General features: G+C 49.2%; 8 protein-coding genes across 8 annotated transcripts; 4 read left to right on the top strand and 4 right to left on the bottom strand.

The window, feature by feature from the left end:
* Positions 1 to 172: 172 nt before the first annotated feature.
* Positions 173 to 2,123, top strand: PFICI_06506 (uncharacterized protein; the record flags this gene model as incomplete). Its single annotated transcript, XM_007835087.1, has 6 exons — positions 173 to 472; positions 527 to 649; positions 717 to 869; positions 932 to 1,831; positions 1,867 to 1,954; positions 2,005 to 2,123. The coding sequence occupies 6 exons, from the start codon at positions 173 to 175 to the stop codon at positions 2,121 to 2,123; spliced, it is 1,683 nt and encodes a 560-aa protein (XP_007833278.1).
* A 311-nt stretch (positions 2,124 to 2,434) lies between these two features.
* Positions 2,435 to 5,368, bottom strand: PFICI_06507 (uncharacterized protein; the record flags this gene model as incomplete). The annotated part of the gene is made up of 3 exons (XM_007835088.1): positions 2,435 to 3,681; positions 3,735 to 4,623; positions 4,691 to 5,368. 3 exons carry the CDS (start codon positions 5,366 to 5,368, stop codon positions 2,435 to 2,437), a joined length of 2,814 nt encoding a protein of 937 aa, XP_007833279.1.
* Positions 5,369 to 6,163: 795 nt separating this feature from the next.
* On the top strand, positions 6,164 to 8,680 carry PFICI_06508 (uncharacterized protein; the record flags this gene model as incomplete). The annotated part of the gene is made up of 5 exons (XM_007835089.1): positions 6,164 to 7,159; positions 7,217 to 7,460; positions 7,656 to 7,811; positions 7,947 to 8,012; positions 8,079 to 8,680. 5 exons carry the CDS (start codon positions 6,164 to 6,166, stop codon positions 8,678 to 8,680), a joined length of 2,064 nt encoding a protein of 687 aa, XP_007833280.1.
* A 231-nt stretch (positions 8,681 to 8,911) lies between these two features.
* Positions 8,912 to 10,082, bottom strand: PFICI_06509 (uncharacterized protein; the record flags this gene model as incomplete). The annotated part of the gene is made up of 5 exons (XM_007835090.1): positions 8,912 to 9,004; positions 9,075 to 9,365; positions 9,428 to 9,538; positions 9,613 to 9,923; positions 9,992 to 10,082. The coding sequence occupies 5 exons, from the start codon at positions 10,080 to 10,082 to the stop codon at positions 8,912 to 8,914; spliced, it is 897 nt and encodes a 298-aa protein (XP_007833281.1).
* A 631-nt stretch (positions 10,083 to 10,713) lies between these two features.
* PFICI_06510 (uncharacterized protein) lies at positions 10,714 to 11,597 on the top strand (the record flags this gene model as incomplete). The annotated part of the gene is made up of 2 exons (XM_007835091.1): positions 10,714 to 11,069; positions 11,135 to 11,597. The coding sequence occupies 2 exons, from the start codon at positions 10,714 to 10,716 to the stop codon at positions 11,595 to 11,597; spliced, it is 819 nt and encodes a 272-aa protein (XP_007833282.1).
* An 815-nt stretch (positions 11,598 to 12,412) lies between these two features.
* Positions 12,413 to 14,268, top strand: PFICI_06511 (uncharacterized protein; the record flags this gene model as incomplete). The annotated part of the gene is made up of 5 exons (XM_007835092.1): positions 12,413 to 12,521; positions 12,583 to 13,419; positions 13,478 to 13,871; positions 13,922 to 14,016; positions 14,066 to 14,268. The coding sequence occupies 5 exons, from the start codon at positions 12,413 to 12,415 to the stop codon at positions 14,266 to 14,268; spliced, it is 1,638 nt and encodes a 545-aa protein (XP_007833283.1).
* Positions 14,269 to 14,881: 613 nt separating this feature from the next.
* PFICI_06512 (uncharacterized protein) lies at positions 14,882 to 16,033 on the bottom strand (the record flags this gene model as incomplete). Its single annotated transcript, XM_007835093.1, has 2 exons — positions 14,882 to 15,343; positions 15,407 to 16,033. The coding sequence occupies 2 exons, from the start codon at positions 16,031 to 16,033 to the stop codon at positions 14,882 to 14,884; spliced, it is 1,089 nt and encodes a 362-aa protein (XP_007833284.1).
* A 1,071-nt stretch (positions 16,034 to 17,104) lies between these two features.
* PFICI_06513 (uncharacterized protein) lies at positions 17,105 to 18,044 on the bottom strand (the record flags this gene model as incomplete). The annotated part of the gene is made up of 2 exons (XM_007835094.1): positions 17,105 to 17,378; positions 17,443 to 18,044. 2 exons carry the CDS (start codon positions 18,042 to 18,044, stop codon positions 17,105 to 17,107), a joined length of 876 nt encoding a protein of 291 aa, XP_007833285.1.
* Between the last annotated feature and the right edge of the window lie 282 nt (positions 18,045 to 18,326).

Below are 18,326 nucleotides of genomic sequence, written 5' to 3' on the forward strand. Positions count from 1 at the left end.
GATCTTCACGCGAGATATGAGGGATAGCCGAGGACATTTACCGGGAGGTAGTTTTCAATGAAAGCATGTGGATACCTGATGGGACATTCTCTTATAATCAGTTTGCCGTCGTTTCTTCTGTCTTGATGTGTGCACAAGATCCAATCATACGGCTTCAAACAAACTTTCCATCATGGCTCCCTGGCAACAACTAGCAGAACAACACCGTAACGGCCAACAGGCAGCGATTCCAAAGGCATGGATTATACCCGACTCCAAGATATCTCAGCTTGTTGGCGCTGGAACCCCAAGCGAGGGATCTCTAATTACACTGAAAGCCGCCCAAGAATCTGGCTTGCTGTCGCCGCTGGAATTGGAGATCACAGAGAAATACGATGCATCGGATCTCATTCAGAAGATGGCAAGTGGAGAACTGACTGCAGAAGATGTAACTGTCGCGTTTTGCAAAAGAGCTGCCATTGCGCAACAATTGGTAAGCGGCTTTAGACTTTTTCATTTTACAGCTAAATGTTAATTGCGCAAACAGACTTCCTGCTTGACAGAGATATTCTTTGAGGAAGCCATTGCGCGAGCCAAGGAGCTGGATACACAGTTCAAGGACACGGGAAAGACGGCTGGGCCTTTCCACGGGCTACCTATTAGCATGAAAGTAGGTATTTCGAAGCAGCAACAACCTACTATGTTCGAGTCAAGTAACCAATTTCGTTGCGTTCTAGGATTCTTTTTGCGTCAAGGGTCACCACTCAACCATGGGATATGTGGCCAACATCTCACGACCAGCAGCAGCAGATAATTCGCCTTTGGTCGACATGCTACTAGAAGATGGAGCGGTGCTTTATTGCAAGACCAACATCCCACAGACGTTGATGGTATGTAGTTGAAGCCAAATACCCGCTGATACGGCTTTTCTGAAATCCTTTATCAATTTTAGACAGCAGACTCGGAGAACAACATTTTTGGTAGAACTCTGAATCCTCACAAGACGAGTCTTACAGCCGGAGGTTCTAGTGGTGGCGAAGGCGCCATAGTCGCCTTTCGAGCTTCGCCTCTGGGCGTCGGTACAGACATAGCAGGATCCATCCGTATCCCCTCTCTCTGCTGTGGTGTGTATGGATTCAAGCCGACCGCCGACCGCATCCCGTACGGCGGGCAAGGTGACACTCCCTTTCCCGCAGTACATCTCCCTGGCACAATTGTACCGTGCGCTGGCCCTCTGGCAAACTCTGTGCAAGATCTCGAGTTTTTCATGAAGACTGTCATTGACAAGCAGCCTTGGCGGTACGACCATACGTCTTTCAATGTTGGCTGGAGGTCACTGGAGAGTAGTGCCGACAAGGCATTGACTATTGGAGTATTGCCTGAAGATCCCGAATACCCATTCTCGCCGCCAGTCCGACGATGTCTGGACGGAGCTTGCGCATCTCTTGCAGCAGCAGGCCACAAACTTGTCTACATTCCAGAAGACAAGCTGTCAAGCGCCGGACTGGCAGGTCGCCTCGCCTACCAGTTCTACGCCCTCTCGCCCTCGGGATTCGACTCTCGCGAAGAGATCATTGGGGAGCCGCAAGTCACTTCCGTAGCCAAGGGCGTTCACCCCTTCTCTCAGGCTGGCTTCCCGGTGGATCCCGCCCTGGGTTTGGAGGATAAATTTCACCAGCTCAACGGGGCACGCGACGCCTTTGCTAAGGCATGGCAAAAGATATGGCGCGACAACGACCTAGACGTTGTCCTCGCCCCTGGCGCCAACACGACGGCAGTTCCTCACGATGCTTACGGTGTTCCAGTCTATACCATGATTTGGAATCTCCTCAATGCAAGTCTCCATTTCTTTGTTTGCAGTGGTCATCCTCTGACGTTTTGGTGCAGTTCCCTGCTGGAATCATTCCGTACGGAAAGTCGTCCAAAGAATTGGATAGCACACCGTTTAAACCAACGGCTCCTTTTGAGGCAGAATGTGAGTATGCATTCCTCCCTGTCAGAAACTGAGATATTGACAATCATAAGACGATCCACAGGCATGGGATGGTGCACCTTGCGCTATCCAGGTCGTTGCGCCTTCATTCAAGGACGAAGAGTGCCTGAAAGCGATGCGACTGATCGACCAGGCATTACATAGGACTTGATGTAGTTTGTTACGAGCCAAGACAATGTCAAACACGGGAGGCAGCATATTTGTAGGACCGTTCGTTATCATTGACAACCAATCAGCCACCGACTATCGGTACTGATTTTACGCCTTTGCTTCGGCAAGGCCAAGAGGAGAGCAATGAAGAATTTGCATATTTCCTCCGTCATTGCTGTCCTTCTCAGATTCAACCATCGACATCAGTCCGACAAAGAGTGACATGAATCACATGGCTTGAGGGTGAGGTTATGAAATTGGGAGAAGAGGCTGAATGAACAGACGCTTAACTCCTGCCATTCCCATTCTCGCCTAGATCACGATGTATCGGCCAGAGATGTGACTTGGATCAGCAAATTCCCACATCCCCCGGACTCTGTCTTTGACCTTGAAAGGCCGCGGTCCTCCTGAAGTGACTTCATTGTCTGCAATGATTGCGCTCTCGGTAGGCTCAACGCTCCACGAAACACTCATTGCACGCATGCCCGGACGCGGAATCGACTCCAACATCATCTGAAAAGGCGTCAGTACGAGTGTATTTCCCTCGGGATCTCCTGCAACGTCGAAAGTGGCCATTCGTTCGAGCTTATCATTCGAATCATTAGCAGCATGGGATAGCGCAAGACCAAACATAGCCATGCTTTGACTTGAAATAACCTTACCGGGCCCATTTGGCCTCATCACCTTTTTATCATCGTCTTCTTTGTTCATTTGATGATCATTTATCATTACAAACATCGTCGACACTAGCATTCTCCATGCGTGGCCGCGATTTTGCATCGTTGAACCCCCCTGAATGGCTTCAGCGGAAAGACTGTCCAAGTCCTTATCTTCAGACGGAAGCGACATTCCGCTTCGAGGCACAATGTCATCCTGGTTTGGATCATCTCCATTGGTGGATGATGCGTCGACTCCATCATGCTGCAGCTCAGCATATTGTGACGCAGTCGTGCTTGGGATTTCAAGACCTTTCTCAAAGGGATGTGCCACAAGACGTCCTGCCCAGATGCCACCGTCTTTCATGACTCGGTCAATCAACCAGCACTGATATGGCCACCCAGCTGAATCGTAATCAAGGGCAAACATGCCTTTTCTATTTTCTATACGTAGACCAGATGGAAACTGGTCAACCGATTCAATCATGTCGGTCGCTGTACGTGTTCGCCGGTTGGACCACATCCAGGAGGATGTTGAATTGAGGATTGAGTTTGCAAGCCTCTTCTTATCCGTCTTGCTTAAAAATTCAATGATTTCAAAGAGGAGGTGCGTGGTCGCCATGCGAATGGTTCGGGAGGAGGGGCATGAGGGTCCCTTGGCATTGCGGATTTTCAGCCAAGAGTCGGCGTACTTCGCCTGTATGATACCAAGGTCTACAAACTCGTCAACTTTCCAAAGGCAGCCTGGTGTGGAGAGACCATTTTGCGAAAGCTTGACTGGGGTTGAAGTGACTCGTGCAGAACTGGAACCAAATGGATTCCAGTCCGTCATTTGTAGGTCCTGGAGGCTTTGTGCCACGCCCCTGGCCCAGGAGAACTCTGACCCATCTTCGCTGGTTTTTCCTGCGTGGTTTTAGCTTGACAATACGATTATCCTTATTTCGACGGATACATACCAAGGCATGTGGTCTCCGGCTCACGGTAGACCTGAGGAACCAACAACGAAAAGTCGCCATTGCCAATAGCAAGGGCCAGGACACAAATTGCCAGACTACTCTGACTCTTTTCTAGTTCAGTCGTATCAAGACGAAAGTCGTAACCACATATGTTGGCGACTATAGCTAACTTGTCGGCAACACGCATCAAGTCGCGTAGCTGGAGATAGGTCAGCGCCATGGCAGCGTTACACGTGCGCCTAGGCTTTCCATTATTCACCCAAATCGCGAGCGTTTGCTTTGGTTCCTCAGGATGGAAGAGTCTAAACCTCTTCAGCGTCATCCTGATGTCTTCTTCACTACCCAAGATCTTCGAAGTGGAAGACTTTTTTCCAGTCCTTCTGCGAGAATTCTTCCCTTGGACAGCTTTGCTTGATAAAGCCTGAGAGAGAAAAGGAAGCACAAATCGTGCACAGATTTGAAGACAATCCTGGATACTGTCCAGCCGGATAGCCAGCTCGCTTTGTGACAGCTCATGGCATGGCAAAAGCCAGCCACGTGTATCGCAGTCGCTGCTCCTGGGGAAAAGTAAAACCATATTGCCGCTCGACGCAAATGCTTCTTGCAAGACCCAAGCTCTTGAATTCCATGGATCGTTGACGATCAAAGACACAGCTTCAGCCAGGTGTTCAAGGTCGAGTTTCCGACATCCACTAAACGGTCTGCGGCCTCTCCGCTGCGTGAGACGCTGAGAAAACTCTGCTTCATAGGTCAAGAGCAAAGGATCGAGATGTTTCTGCTGCAGCTGGGCACGAAACAGCCCGATTGACGTGTGCGCCCTGATATAGACATAGTCCATCGCCTGTATCGCAAGCTCTTTCTCCTGCTCATTGTCTTGCTCAATGCATTCCTGTTGGACCAGAATATACTTAGCGTCTCATATCCAACATCAAATTCGACCAAGTGCGCGAACATACCTGGTCTATCCAGATCATACGGTACCCATTCTCTCGGGCGAATGCCACGACTCGGTCTAAAGTCGTGTTGGAGGCTCTGGCATCACGGACTTGCCCATTTTCTTCGACTATCTTGTAGGGAGCCATTTTGGCGTCACTATCCTCATTGGACCAGCAATAGGACACGGCTACAAAGTGGTCGCAATCAGTATGTTTATCCTTCGCGGAGAGCCGGCGAATTCTAAACCGGGTCGCTTTCCTCTCATTGGGGAACAGGGGAATGTGTTGACATGCTTCGCAGCTACGCTCGAGGACGTGTACACATGGATCTCGGAATTGATGAAGCCTGTCATCACGAGATTCCGTCCAAGACTTGTCTCCTGTATGGCCAATATTGAATATGTGCTTTTCGCAGACATGTCCAGAGGGCACTGGGACTCGTCTGGAGCATGGTTCGCACTGGCCGCGAGCATGAGCCTCCTCTTCCCGCCCAACCACAATGTTGTTCTGACTCTCTGTAGAACTTTCATCATCGCTGTCATCAAAAGTCAGAAAGCGCAAGTTGTCAGCCCAACGAACGGCATGGTCGCGTGTCACGGGGTGCGTAAGGATCTGTTGCACTATCCCAGAAAGCGATGGCTGCGGAATGGCTGCCGGAGCGTTGCCGTCCGCTTGCAATATTCTTGTATCGTCAATCATTGTTGTAGGTCAAGGAACACCATGACTTTGAACCTGGTCGAATTGATTCAAGCATGTGGGCGCTTGTTAGATATCGAGAGTTGTAGGCATGTCTCGGTCGGTGGTGATTGCGAACCACTGGATGTAGACGCTGAGGCACAGCAAGGCAACCTGAAGGCAAATTGGCTGAGGCAGCCATATATGTTCGCAATCAATGACTCGGGCATTCGGCCACCTATATGCCTGTGTCAGTCTTGACCGCTTGATGGCTTTTACATCCTTTGAAAGGCTTCGTAGGCCTGGATTCATGCATGCATCACCATCGCGGGATGTTTCCTTGCAATCGTTTGTACCCGGCAGTCCGAGGCTGTGCTGAGATGATGGATTGGCAATCCTTGAGGAAGGGCTCTTGTCTGAGGTACAGTGGGTGATCTAGGTACTTTATGCGCTACAGCAGTGAGCTGAGCCCGGTAAGTTGGGGGATATCCCGCTATCACACAGCCCCGCCCCACACAAAAGGATGCTGGAGGACGGCACTGAATATGTGCCTCAGGTAGTACAGAGGCATGTAAGATCAACAATGAATGATGCATCATTGCACGCGGCATGTGATCTAACTTAGGTACCTAGACACGGGAAGGGCGCATTTCTGCCTGATTCTGTTTGCCTTGTCTAGATTCCTTGACATAGAATGCACAAGGTGTTGGCATTAACTAATTGACTATCAAAATAAGAATACAATCGAAGAAAACTGCCTGCCCATCTCAGTTTCAACTTGTAACCACCATCACATACTAAACCCCGGGCTGAGAAACAATGCAGCCTATACCGCACGAAAATTTGCTTGCTTGTACCATGGTTCCGCCGCCGCCTCCACCGCCGCGGATGATCTCCGAAGCATCAAGTGACAGCTGGAGTTCAGACAGCGACCATGAAGAGAAAGGCAAATCCCAGGAAGCCATACAGATTGGCATGACCACTGAGACCAAGGACCTCTACCGCGAAGACCCCCGCACCGCCTGGGAAGAGTGGGCTCCAGAAGATATTGGCATCAACTCCAAGTCGACACCAGCTTCGGCCAAGTTCGCCTTGATTGTGAGGCGTGAGAAAGAAAACGGAGATACCGAAGAGCCAGTACTCGCCCTGCATTCCATTACTGTGCAGAGTCCGCTTCTCAAGAAGCAGTTGGGTCCGGTCTTCGACGGATACCATGGCATCAACACGAATTTGAAGAAGCTCGAGTTCCGCGCCCCGTTCCGCGAATTCTTCTACCGATGGGACAAGTTCATCTTGGCTGCGCCGGATCAGGAAGAGGAAGTGGCAGCAAAGCACTACAAACTACTGTTCAATGTCATCAGCAATGAAATACAGCCACACATCGACCACGCCGCAGACCTCTTGAAAAATGGTGTCATTTCTTTCGACTATGTGTGGACCCTTTTTGAGCCCGGGTCAGAGATTTATGCCAAGGTCGATGACCAGGATCGCCTTTTCGTTCTCAATAGCGGAAACTATGTGAAGTTCCCCGACGGGCAACAGATATACAGTCTTTCGTGTCGCTACATCGACACCAATGGCAAAAGCTTCGGTTATGCGACTACAACGTTGACAATCTCCGAGTTCCACAACGTAAAGCCCATTTGTGACCTCGCCATTCTGCCAAGCCATCTCCAGGCCGACATCGCTGGAATCCGGTCCAGACTAGAGTCAAGAGGCCGCAAATTCGAGAGTCTCATCGGAATGAACTACAAGGCTTACTCTGGCGGTTACAATCTCCGGAAACCTCCACTCGGTGCATCTCGCAGGCAGTTTGTGAGTAGCCAGCAATCTTTCAGTCTGACTCTTCCTCCTTACTGATTGTTGCTATAGGTTGACGATGGCAGGGTCATGATTGACTGCTCGTCATTTGATAGATACGACAGCCATGGGCCCATAACCCTTGCTCCTCTGGACGATGCTCCATCAACAAAGCATACGGATCTCTCCCAAGCACTTCCGCTGCTTGATGAATCTGACTCTGAAGATGATAAGATGCCGCCTATTGCCCACTTGATGAGAGGCATGATCATTAAAAACAGAAAGAGATTGGCTGCGAGTAACAAGGAAAATCTGGGTAAATCCAATAGCACATCCCCCCTTAAAGACAACGAGTGAAAGATACTGACTACTCACCGGTAGCGCGCAATCTGTCCTCCCGGCACCATACTCTATGCACTCCAATTGTGCGAGGCTTCTGCTTCACGATGAAGGCGTGGGGTAATATACATGCTCGACTCTTTGTGGCTTTTCAAATACTGACAATTGACAGCATATTTCTACGTTGACCAGATACGGGATATAATTTGGAATCAGGGTGCCTTTGATCAGCTAGTCCTCCCCCATGACTACAAGCAGATTATACATGCTTTTGTAGATGCTCAACTATCTCACGTTGATGATTTTGACGACGTAATCAAGGGAAAAGGTATGTTTTTGGTTCCATCTAAAAAGAGAAAAAACACAGACTATGTCTCAGACATAAAATCATGTCTGATGAGCATCGCCGTCTTTTGACGGGATGCCCATTTTATGGTACGTGACTGACGTATGGTTTGTTTAGGCAAGGGCATTATAATGCTACTAAGTGGCGAGCCTGGAACCGGAAAGACCTTGACTTCGGAATCAGGTATGTGATATCATGTCCCCGAATCGCAATTGTGATGCCCAAGCTGTGCTAACAGAGGCGCAAAAGTTGCCGAGGCCATGGAGAAACCGCTGTACAGCATGAGTGCGGGCGAGCTAGGTGATGATGCAGACGTCGTGGAACAGAACTTGCACCGTGTGCTTGAGCTGGCCGCAAAATGGGGAGCCGTTTTGCTCATCGACGAGTGTGACGTTTTCCTTGAGCAACGCACTACGTCTGACCTCCACCGTAATAAGCTCGTTTCCGTCTTCCTCCGGTTGCTTGAGTACTACCAGGGCGTCATGTTCCTCACAACGAACAGAGTGGCGGCGTTTGACCCGGCATTCGAGTCGCGTATCCATCTAACGATTCACTACCCCCAACTAGACCGCAGCAGTCGGCTGCATATATGGCGAACCTTTGTCCACCCCGATTCTGCGGGCAAGACCAGTGCCGTCCAGGAGGCCGATCTGAGTGAACTGGCCGAGAATGAGCTCAATGGCCGGCAGATCAAGAACGTGGTAAAGACGGCGAGATTGCTCGCCTCCAAGGCCAAGGCGCCGCTTTCCATGGACCATATCTCAATGGTGCTGAGGGTGAAAAGGGGAGGTCCCGCCGGGTTCCAAACAGACCTGACGAATAGAGTATCGAAAGATGCAAATGGCTCCTAGCGCACGTAGGGCGGCGGTCTCGAAGACTGGGCGGTCCCTTTTGCATCCAACCTTCGACCAGAGTGTTTAATTTGAATAGGGTTACCCATGGACATGCGGCGATAAACGCGTTTTTCGGATGGCTTAGTTCACGGAATCAGAAGAAGCTTCCGGGCATCCTTACGTTTTAAACGTGACTGCACAGGAACTATTTCTAGCAAGTATCATTATGAATTGTCTAATCAGAGTGTTCTACCGAATAAACTCCAACTCATCTTCCTCAATGACAGGACGACATTTCAGTCTCTGGGCCAAAAAGGTGTCAATTTTGCGCTTCTCAGCAAACTGAAAGGTCAAAACGTGAGCATAAAGAGTTCCAGTTCTGATGAGGTGTGAGAGACTTACTTCCAATTACACCGTTGACAGGTATGTCAATCGAGGTGGTATAGCTCGCCGCATCACTCAGCAAGTAGACATATGCACCCCCGAGCTCTTGCACCTCGGCAAGCCGTGGGAATCCCCCATAATACTTGAGCTGTTGCTCCCAGTCGGGTTGCTGTGGAACCCAGTAGGTCATGGCGGTCCTGACGAGACCAGGAGACACCGAGTTGACACGGATACCATACTTTGCCCATTCCATGGCCAACGTATGAGTCATGTTGCGCACTCCAGCTTTGGATGCTCCATAGGGGGCGGACGGAACACGCTGTACGAGACACATGATGTTAGCTTTACTCATATCGTTCCCTATGACGAGAACGGACATACCTTGTTGGGTCGGTATGAAGCCATTGAGGCTGTAAATACCACGGAGCCTTTAATGTTCAGTTTAATAAAGGCCCTAGCAGCAGCACGAGCAGTGTAGAAAGCCCCGAAAAGCTTCCAAATATAGTCAGTACAATGGCGGCAACCGTCTGGAGTGGAGGGACTGCTGAGCAGGTGTTGTCTCTTACGTTGACGGCAAACAAGTTTTCAACATCCTCCTTAGTAAAGTCTAGAGCGGCCTTGTGGTTTGTGCGACCGGCGTTTACCACCATGCCGTGGAGTGCGCCGTCCTGCTCGATTATTTTGTCGACGGCGGCTGTGATGCTTTCTTCTTGCGTCACGTTGGCGGTGATTGCTGCAAGCCGGCCTGGGTACCTTTCTGAGACTGCTGCAAACTCTTCCCCAGGGTCGGCGAGATCTATCGAAAACACCTTTGCGGCCCCATTGTCGAGACAGCACTCGGCAATTCCTAAACCAATGCCACGATTCGCACCAGTTACTAGAGGCCGACGTTAGTGAACGTATCCCATGGCTGCGGTGCATGACAATGCAAAATTTATAGCTGACCTGCAATGATCTTGCCCGCGAGGGTTAAGTGTGTCTGAACCTGGGGAATTGTGGTAGAAGCGGTATCGCTTTGCGGAACGACAGAACCCATTTTGGTCAATCGTACAGAAAAAGGCAAACAAAAAGTGTTTCTCAGTTCTAAGATATGCTTGCGAGTGTTGTGGAGTGTTCGTGTGCCTTCTGTACAGACAATAATCTTTGTTTTAAGACACAATATAACTACCTCGACAACACGTAACAGCAGGTCTTATAGAAAGACTCCGATATGTAAAGAATGCGGAGTGCCATCATGAGCTGACCGATCGTCATAGTTGATACACCATGATGTCGGTCGCATGTCACTATAGTTGGTGACTACCTGTGGACGTGTGGGGAAAGGCGAAAGCCCCATACTTTGCACTATAACTCTAGAGTGCGTTGCAGACTGCCCTCGCTTCGAGGGAAATCTAGTGTGTGATATGCAAAGTCATGCGTACGCATAGCTCGGGCCACCACATGGCCAGACTGTGCCCGAAAGGTTGCGGCCGCCAAGACCATGCACGTACCGACCTACTGGGGATGGTTTGTTGCATGTCGCCTTTTTGTCTTTTTTTATCGATTTCCAGTTGGAGCGCGTGAATTGTGAATCACGCTCCGCTATCCAACCCTACCTAGATATATATGTGCTACGTTTATACGATTCGCATTTCGGTATTGCAAATCATTGTAATAATTCAACGGCCATGGCACCTCCCTGGCGTATCCTAGCAGGAAAGACTGCGTGCGTGACTGGCGGCACCACAGGCATTGGTCGCGCCATTACTCTGGAATACCTCCGCCAAGGCTGCAATGTCGCCGTCAACCATTTGGGCCTCGAGCGAGATGAGTCTTTGCGACGGAGTCTCATTCAGGAAGCAGATGCTATCCGATCAAGCGGACCAAAGGGACATGCTGCTGCAGGTCAAATCATTGATGTCCAAGGCGATATCACTGATCCGTCCAGCAGCGAAACCTTGATCGGAGAAGCGGTCAAGAAATGGGGCAAACTCGACATTTTTGTGGCCAACGCGGGCATTTTCAAGCCTTGTCCGTTCCTACAGTATGTAAATCCTTGTATTAACCGCAATGATTCGCGACACAGCTCCCTGACGTCTCTCATAACAGAATTGAAAAAGACTTTTTCGACAAGTCCATCAACACTAACGTAAATGGCACTTTCTACTCTTTTCAAGCTGCAGCAAGGCAGATGGTCAAGCAGGGGACGGGCGGCTCTATCATTGGGGTTTCATCAATTAGCGCACTCGTAGGCGGTGGTTTACAGGTGCATTATACACCCACCAAGGCAGCAGTCTCGTCCATGATCCAGTCAATGGCCATTGCCCTAGCCAAGGATAAGATTCGGTGCAATGCTCTACTTCCCGGAACCATCCATACACAATTGGCAGATGAGGACATGGCAAATGAAGTGAAACGGAAATACCTGGAACACCGAATCCCCATGGGTCGTGTAGGACGGCCTGAAGATATGGCAGGACCAGCTGTATTCTTAGCTTCAGATGACCTGAGCGGATACATGACCGGGTCACAGCTGTTGGCAGATGGAGGCATGTTTGTTCACTTGCAGTAACAGATCGAAACATATATTAATGAAGACGATAATGCCTTTTCTCTGCTATACTATCATTATCATCGTACGTTGTATCTGTGACCAACATTGGATTGATATAATCATCCATATTGGAGAGCATTTGACTACCACCTTCAATCAAGAAACTGATAGAGATGCCAAGATAATGTTGTTACTTTTTTTTTTGAGGTGTTCCCTAATAATATGGATAAATCAAAGTATTGGGTGTTCCTCGGGCACCTGATGAAGCAATCATGATGCCGAAGCTTTACTAACAGGGAATCCTGGCATCTTCAGGTTGTACGAACAGATAAGCTCCTTGAATTTCCAAGCTACATCAAGTAAAGTATCAATCTCAACTCGCTTCGAGGGACTATCCCCTGAGCCCCAGTATAGTGGCGTAGCCGGCGTTGTCTGGGGTCAGAGTTAGTTCAAGATCCCCATGGGGTGAATGCCGCAGCGAGGATCACTGTGGAATGGATATGACATAGCTTGGGTGTAAGCTAGTATGCCAGGAGTCAGTTAACCTGGGGAAAGTAGACTAGTATCCTTGTTCTATGATGCCACTAGCGCCGCTGGGACAACACATCCCCCCCAGACTCGTGCCATTCAAGCCATTTTACCTTGAGATACAGGGACATGTCAGCTGTCTGGAGCCAAGGCCGAGTTTGATAAGCACAGCCCTAGAAACAACGAAACCAGGGCATATATGAGTTGAATTTCCTCCCAGGACGATGGCCTTGCTCAGTCCATACAGCTGCATATCTGGAAAGCCCCCTTTCATTGCTCAGTTAGACGGAACAATTCACAACAAGATGCTCGACATCAACCAGCGGCACCGATGGATGGTCGCTGGCTTTTTGAAGCAGCGAAAGCTTCTCATAGCCATCAACTGCCTCGCAGGCATGTCCATCTTCTTTTTCGGTATGATTTACTCCCCCCGTTGTATCTCTACACCTTGCACAAATCCTTACACTGCCGCTAGGATACGACCAAGGCATGATGGGCGGCGTCAATAACGCAAAAGACTATGTCGACATCATGCGATTTGGATACGTCAAAGAAGATGGAACTGCAGTAGTCACTGATGCCTTACTACAGGGCGGCATCATGTCTGTCTACTATCTTGGTACTCTCATTGGTTGCCTACTGGGCGGTTGGTTCGGCGACCGTTTCGGTAGGATTAATGCAGTTGCGCTTGGTGCTCTCTGGGGTACAATTGGTGCTGCCCTCCAATGTTCTGCCATGAACTCGGACTGGATGATCTGTTCGCGACTCGTGAATGGTATTGGTACCGGTATCTTGAATGCCATCGTCCCCGCCTGGGCCTCAGAGCTTGCGGACCACAAGTCACGAGGCACTTTTATCGCCATGGAGTTCACATTGAATATCTTTGGTGTTGTTGTGGCATACTGGCTGGGTTATGGGGTAAGTTTCATCGATAATGGCAATTCGCCTGTTCGATGGAGATTCCCCATAGCTTTCCAGATCATCCCACTTTTGTTTCTACTCTTTGGTTGCTGGCTATTCCCGGAATCCCCTCGTTGGTTGAGCAGAGTTGGGCGCAACGAGGAAGCACTCTACATCCTTCAACGCCTACGAGGAGATACCGGCCAAGAGGCTGAGCTGGCTCAACAAGAGCTAGACGAGATTCGTCAGGTTGTAGAACTTGAGCGATCCTCAAAGGGAACTTCATATTGGCAGATGCTCTTTGGCCTCAAGTCGGGCCAGCTACATACTGGCCGCCGGGTGCAGCTTGTCATCTGGCTGCAAATTCTGCAATGCTGGACAGGTATAGCCGGTATAACCATGTACGGCCCGAGTGAGTAGAGCCCTAACAATATTCGCGACCCAGAATCGATTCGCTGAACCTTTTGTAGCGATCTTTGCCATAGCTGGCTTTGGACCGGATAAAGCCCAGTGGGTGTCTGGTCTCAACAACATCTTCTATATGTTTGCAACTCTCATCTGCGTGTTCACGATCGATCGGATAGGTCGGCGTTGGACCTTGTATTGGGGATCTGTGGGTCAAGCTATTGCCATGTTCCTCGTGGGGGGTCTATCCCGTGGAGGTCTCAATGCAACAGCAACAGGTGCCACCGCGTCGGCCACTAGCTTTGGCGCAGCAGCAGCCGCAATGGTCTTTATCTATACCTTTATCTTTGGAGCCACGTGGTTGACTGTTCCATGGCTTTATCCTGCAGAGATTTTCCCTCTTCAGGTTCGTGCTAAGGGTAACGCTTGGGGTGTGGTGGGCTGGAGTATTGGAAATGGGTAGGTCTCCATCAAGTTTGGAATGATACTTTTCTGACTGTGTTATCCAGAACGCTCACTTTAGTTCTGCCCTACATCGTGGAGGCAATCAACGAAAAGGTAATGTACATTTTTGGCGTAGTGAATGTCATCAGCATCCCCATTGGTGAGTGATCTGCTCAGATGACAATCTCGCAAGACGCTAATCCCTCCAGTTTGGGCTCTTTACCCCGAATCAAATCAGCGAACCCTCGAGGAGATGGACCTCTTGTTCGCTGCAGAGTCTCCATGGTCATGGGCTGCTGAGAAGAAGTTCCGAGAACTCAAAGAGGAGAATGCTCATGCTCGGGGCTTTGTCAGCGGAGATGATAACAAGATGAATGCTGTACATGTCGAGGGAGCCAAGGACATGGCTTAAGAGAAGGTGTGGGAGCGAAGGCCCTTTTGATCCAATATGGCTTCTGACGTTGGTTTCAAATGAAATGGGACTTGCAGCGACCATGATAAGCAAAGTCCAGATGACAAGCCCGGTTTGCAATACAATGCTGCGCACTGTACTTTGTACGTTCATGTATATTAGAGATAAATACCACAATTACACATCTTGTGGCATGCAACCTGACACAAACATCAGTTCATCTATATTTTGATTAGCATGCTTCCAATTTCGAGATAGCGGGAGACAACTGGATTTCAATCAAATGATTATTCGGCTTTCCTTCGTTGCAATCGAAGTCTAGGAGTAGACTGACTTCTGAAAAATGTAAACGGTTGCATTCTCAGTAATCGATTTGACAGGCAATCCAACTATGTACGTCTGGTTAGACATTGGTCAAGTACGCACAAGCCACCAATTTCTGCGCCGGTAGTCCCAATGTAGTGACGGTACAAACACCGAGGTCCACGAGCCATCGTGAAAGCGTATACCCTTCTGGGAATGCTTTGCTGGTCAAATATGTATTTCATCAATATAGCACAAGATGGGTTGTGTATCTAGTATATCCATTCATTTGAAGCTATCAGTAATGATCCTAATGCGTCTTTCCCTCAACAGTACCCTCAATGCCTTCAAGATCGCTGTATAATCTCCAGCGGTAGTCCAAGCTGGGATCGTTGAATCTCGCCTTGATGTCCAGCTCTGCAATCTTTTCCATATCTTCAGGATCCAATTTGAAGTCGGCTTCGACATTCTCCTTGATCTGCCAATCAATCGTACTCTTGGGGATAACAGATCTTCCGCTGTTCACACCCCACGCCAAAACGACTTGGACCGCACTCTTGCCATGCTTTGCCGCAATTTCCTTCAATATGGGTTGATCGATGACCTTCATCATATGGGAGACTTCCTTGCTCCATCCTGTCGTTCTGTAAAAGTCGTTCATGTTTCCGAGCGGGCTGAATTGGACGACGTGGATACCCTGAGAATCTAACCATTTGTTGAAAGCCTTCTGTTGAAGATATGGGTGCACCTCCATTTGGTGTACGGCAGGAACCTGGAAATCAACGTGTAAGTTTTACTATATTATCATCATCGTTTAGGGGTGCTGTTGACTTACCACGCCCGTTTCGTTGATGAGTGTCTCAATCTCCCCTTTACTGAAATTCGACACGCCGATTGCCTTTACCTCTCCAGTTTTGACTAATTCCTGCATGGCTTTCCAGGTATCCACGTAGTTGGTCTCGCCGTGGATCATTTTTCCATCGCCATCCCGTGGGAAGCGGTCTTTGCCTCTTTTGAATGTACAAGGGTAGTGCATCAACAAGAGGTCAACATAGGGTGTGTCCAAGTCCCGGAGGGAATCTTGCAGGGCGCCGTCCACATCGTCGGGGTGGTAGTTGTTACACCAAAGCTTGGTACCAAGGAATATTTCCTCTCGAGGTACACCACTAGCCTTGATACCTTTGCCAACTTGTTTTTCCACGTCGTATACTCGAGCCGTATCAATGAGCCGTAGACCTGCTTGCAAGGCCCTGCTCACGGCATCTTCTTGAGCACCAGGATCTTGGAAAGTACCAAAGCCAATGGCTGGAATCTTGTCGCCGGTATTCAGGGTGTATCGGGTAGGTTGGGTTTGAATGTAGCGCACAAAGCCATAGCCTAGAGATTTCGAGATACTCGTCGTTAAGTTGAGCTTTTGCAGACCTTGCAACCGAGCTACACGTTTGTGTAGTAACAAAGCCATGGCGCGTTAGATTGGTTGCCTTGATTGTTGATAGAAGTAGTGTCTGGGAACAGTGGCGTGATTGGAGAAGGTGATTTTTTTGGACAAGCTTCAAGCGCAGAGTATAAGGGTATATCCTGCAGCTTTCGGTGTCATTTACACAAGACACGCGCGGCCAGTGCTCACGTCCTGAGCTGTGGTGGTTAGACCCCATGTTTCGCTTGGACAGAGTACGCTAATTACTCCGCACGAATGATCTGCAATAACGTAGTACCTAACCAAGTAGGTAACCTAGTAGGTTGGAGACTGCGGGGTTAGAAGGTGGTGTACTCCCGCCCATTCGCAACCCTCGAAGCGAAGACTCGCTTGTGTTTGGGTGCTTGCAACATAGGAAGTGTTCATATAGTATTCGCACTGGTTTGAAACTAGATGCAGCCAAGCTTCCCTTTCCAGGTACCGTGACGAATGGTGTTGAGGGAATTGGCCGGCTAAGCCAGAATCTTAAGCCAATATCATCAAGTGAGGGGCTTCGGTTCGTGGGCAAGGAAAAACATACAGCGAATTATAGGGAAACCTTTACTGAGCTGATGCGTTCAACAAAAATAATGAACAGAATACAGATACAGATTACCTATGTTGGTATGTACTTGGGTTTACTCAGAAGCGGCTGACTGCCCAGGTGCGCAGCTCTCCACACTACTTTGATCCAAGACTCATCCAACGCTCGTGTACATGAACTTCAAACACTATGAGAAAAAGCCAACCAAGGACCTCTACCTCTATGCTCACGGTCTAGTGACTGCAACCATGTCGAGCTCTGTTTCGTTATAGATCGCAGACTAATGCGTGCAAGACCTTTTCGCAACGGACAGGACTACTCATTGGGGGCAGCATTTCATGTTCACTTACCGGAGATATACCACAAGTCAGGTCAAGAGTTGGACTATTTTGCAATGTTTATGATCCGGATGTGGACTTGGGATAGAATGAAAAACTCCCAGATCAGTGAGCAGATTAGATTTCGTAACATTTCTATCGTAATATGCCATCTACTCAGGTCAATACCAGCGGTTGAATTATCTAGATAAATATTCAACACTCAATTGTTGCTTTGCCTACTGACCCACATATTTCCATCCACTGCATGGTCTGCTTTATCACCTTGTCTACACCCTGCTCAATCAAGGACGTGTGCGACAAGTTGCACACTTCTGAGCGAAGGTGAGCATAGTAGTCGTCAAGCACCAACCTGTTGACATTGATCTTGGAAACACCAGCGGCAATGCATTGAGACATGGTCTCGGCACTAAATCCATTGGTGCCGTGCAACACTAGGCGGACTCTGCCTCCAACCTGGTTCTTGATGCTTGAAAATCTGTATGAAGCAGTCAGCTTTGACATAGCTCATTGTCTCATATGTTCCTACTGACCTAACAAAGTCGAGATCTGGCCCTTGAGGCCCGTATTCACCATGCACATTGCCAAAAGCCGGTGCCAAGGCGTCCACGCCCGTGTTGATAAAGTCGTCAACCTCTTCAGGTGTCGTTTTGCTAGCCTCCAAGCCAGCCGTGTCCATAACGCCGTCCTCACCACCCTCGATCCGGCCCGGCTCTGCCTCGGTGGCAATGTGGCGATCGTGACAATATTGCACCCATCGAGCGGTTTTCTTCACGTTTTCCTCCTTGTCAAAGTGCGACATATCTACCATGATACTGTCGAATGGTAGATCATCGGCCGCTCGCTTGATCACGTTCTCGTCCTGCGCATGATCTAGATGAATGGCGACAGGCACAGAAGCCCGCTTCGCCGCGTCGGCCGCAGTCCGAACCAAGAGTCCATCTGAGAAAGTGATGGCCCAAGGAAAGAACTGTATGATGATAGGCGACTTTGCCTTCTCGGCTGCGCGCACGAATCCCAGGATATGTTCTATGTTGTATGCTATGGCGGCAATGACACCATATCCGCCTTTCTCGGCAGCCTCCAAAATCTGGATTGTTTTGTTGAGTTTTTTCCAGTCCTTAAATTCAGCCATCATTTGATTGTAACATTGATAGGGGACGGCACGATGCCAATTTGACGAAATCTTACTTCCCAAGTATATCCAGGAGTATATAAATGGCAATAAATGAAATAGCGTAGACACTTACCGATGCCGCTACACCACTCGCTTAACAGCCGGTATGATTGCCAAAGAATATACAAACTCGGTCTCGGATCAAGCAATCGTCACTGCGCTTGCAGCGCGATGGGCATAGTGCATGGCGAGACCCGCATGCGGGTCGAACCCCGCGTTGAACTTTGATTGATTGCGCCT

The sequence above is a fragment of the Pestalotiopsis fici genome, assembly GCF_000516985.1.
Source record: "Pestalotiopsis fici W106-1 unplaced genomic scaffold PFICI_Scf_4, whole genome shotgun sequence".
NCBI lineage: Eukaryota > Fungi > Ascomycota > Sordariomycetes > Amphisphaeriales > Sporocadaceae > Pestalotiopsis > Pestalotiopsis fici.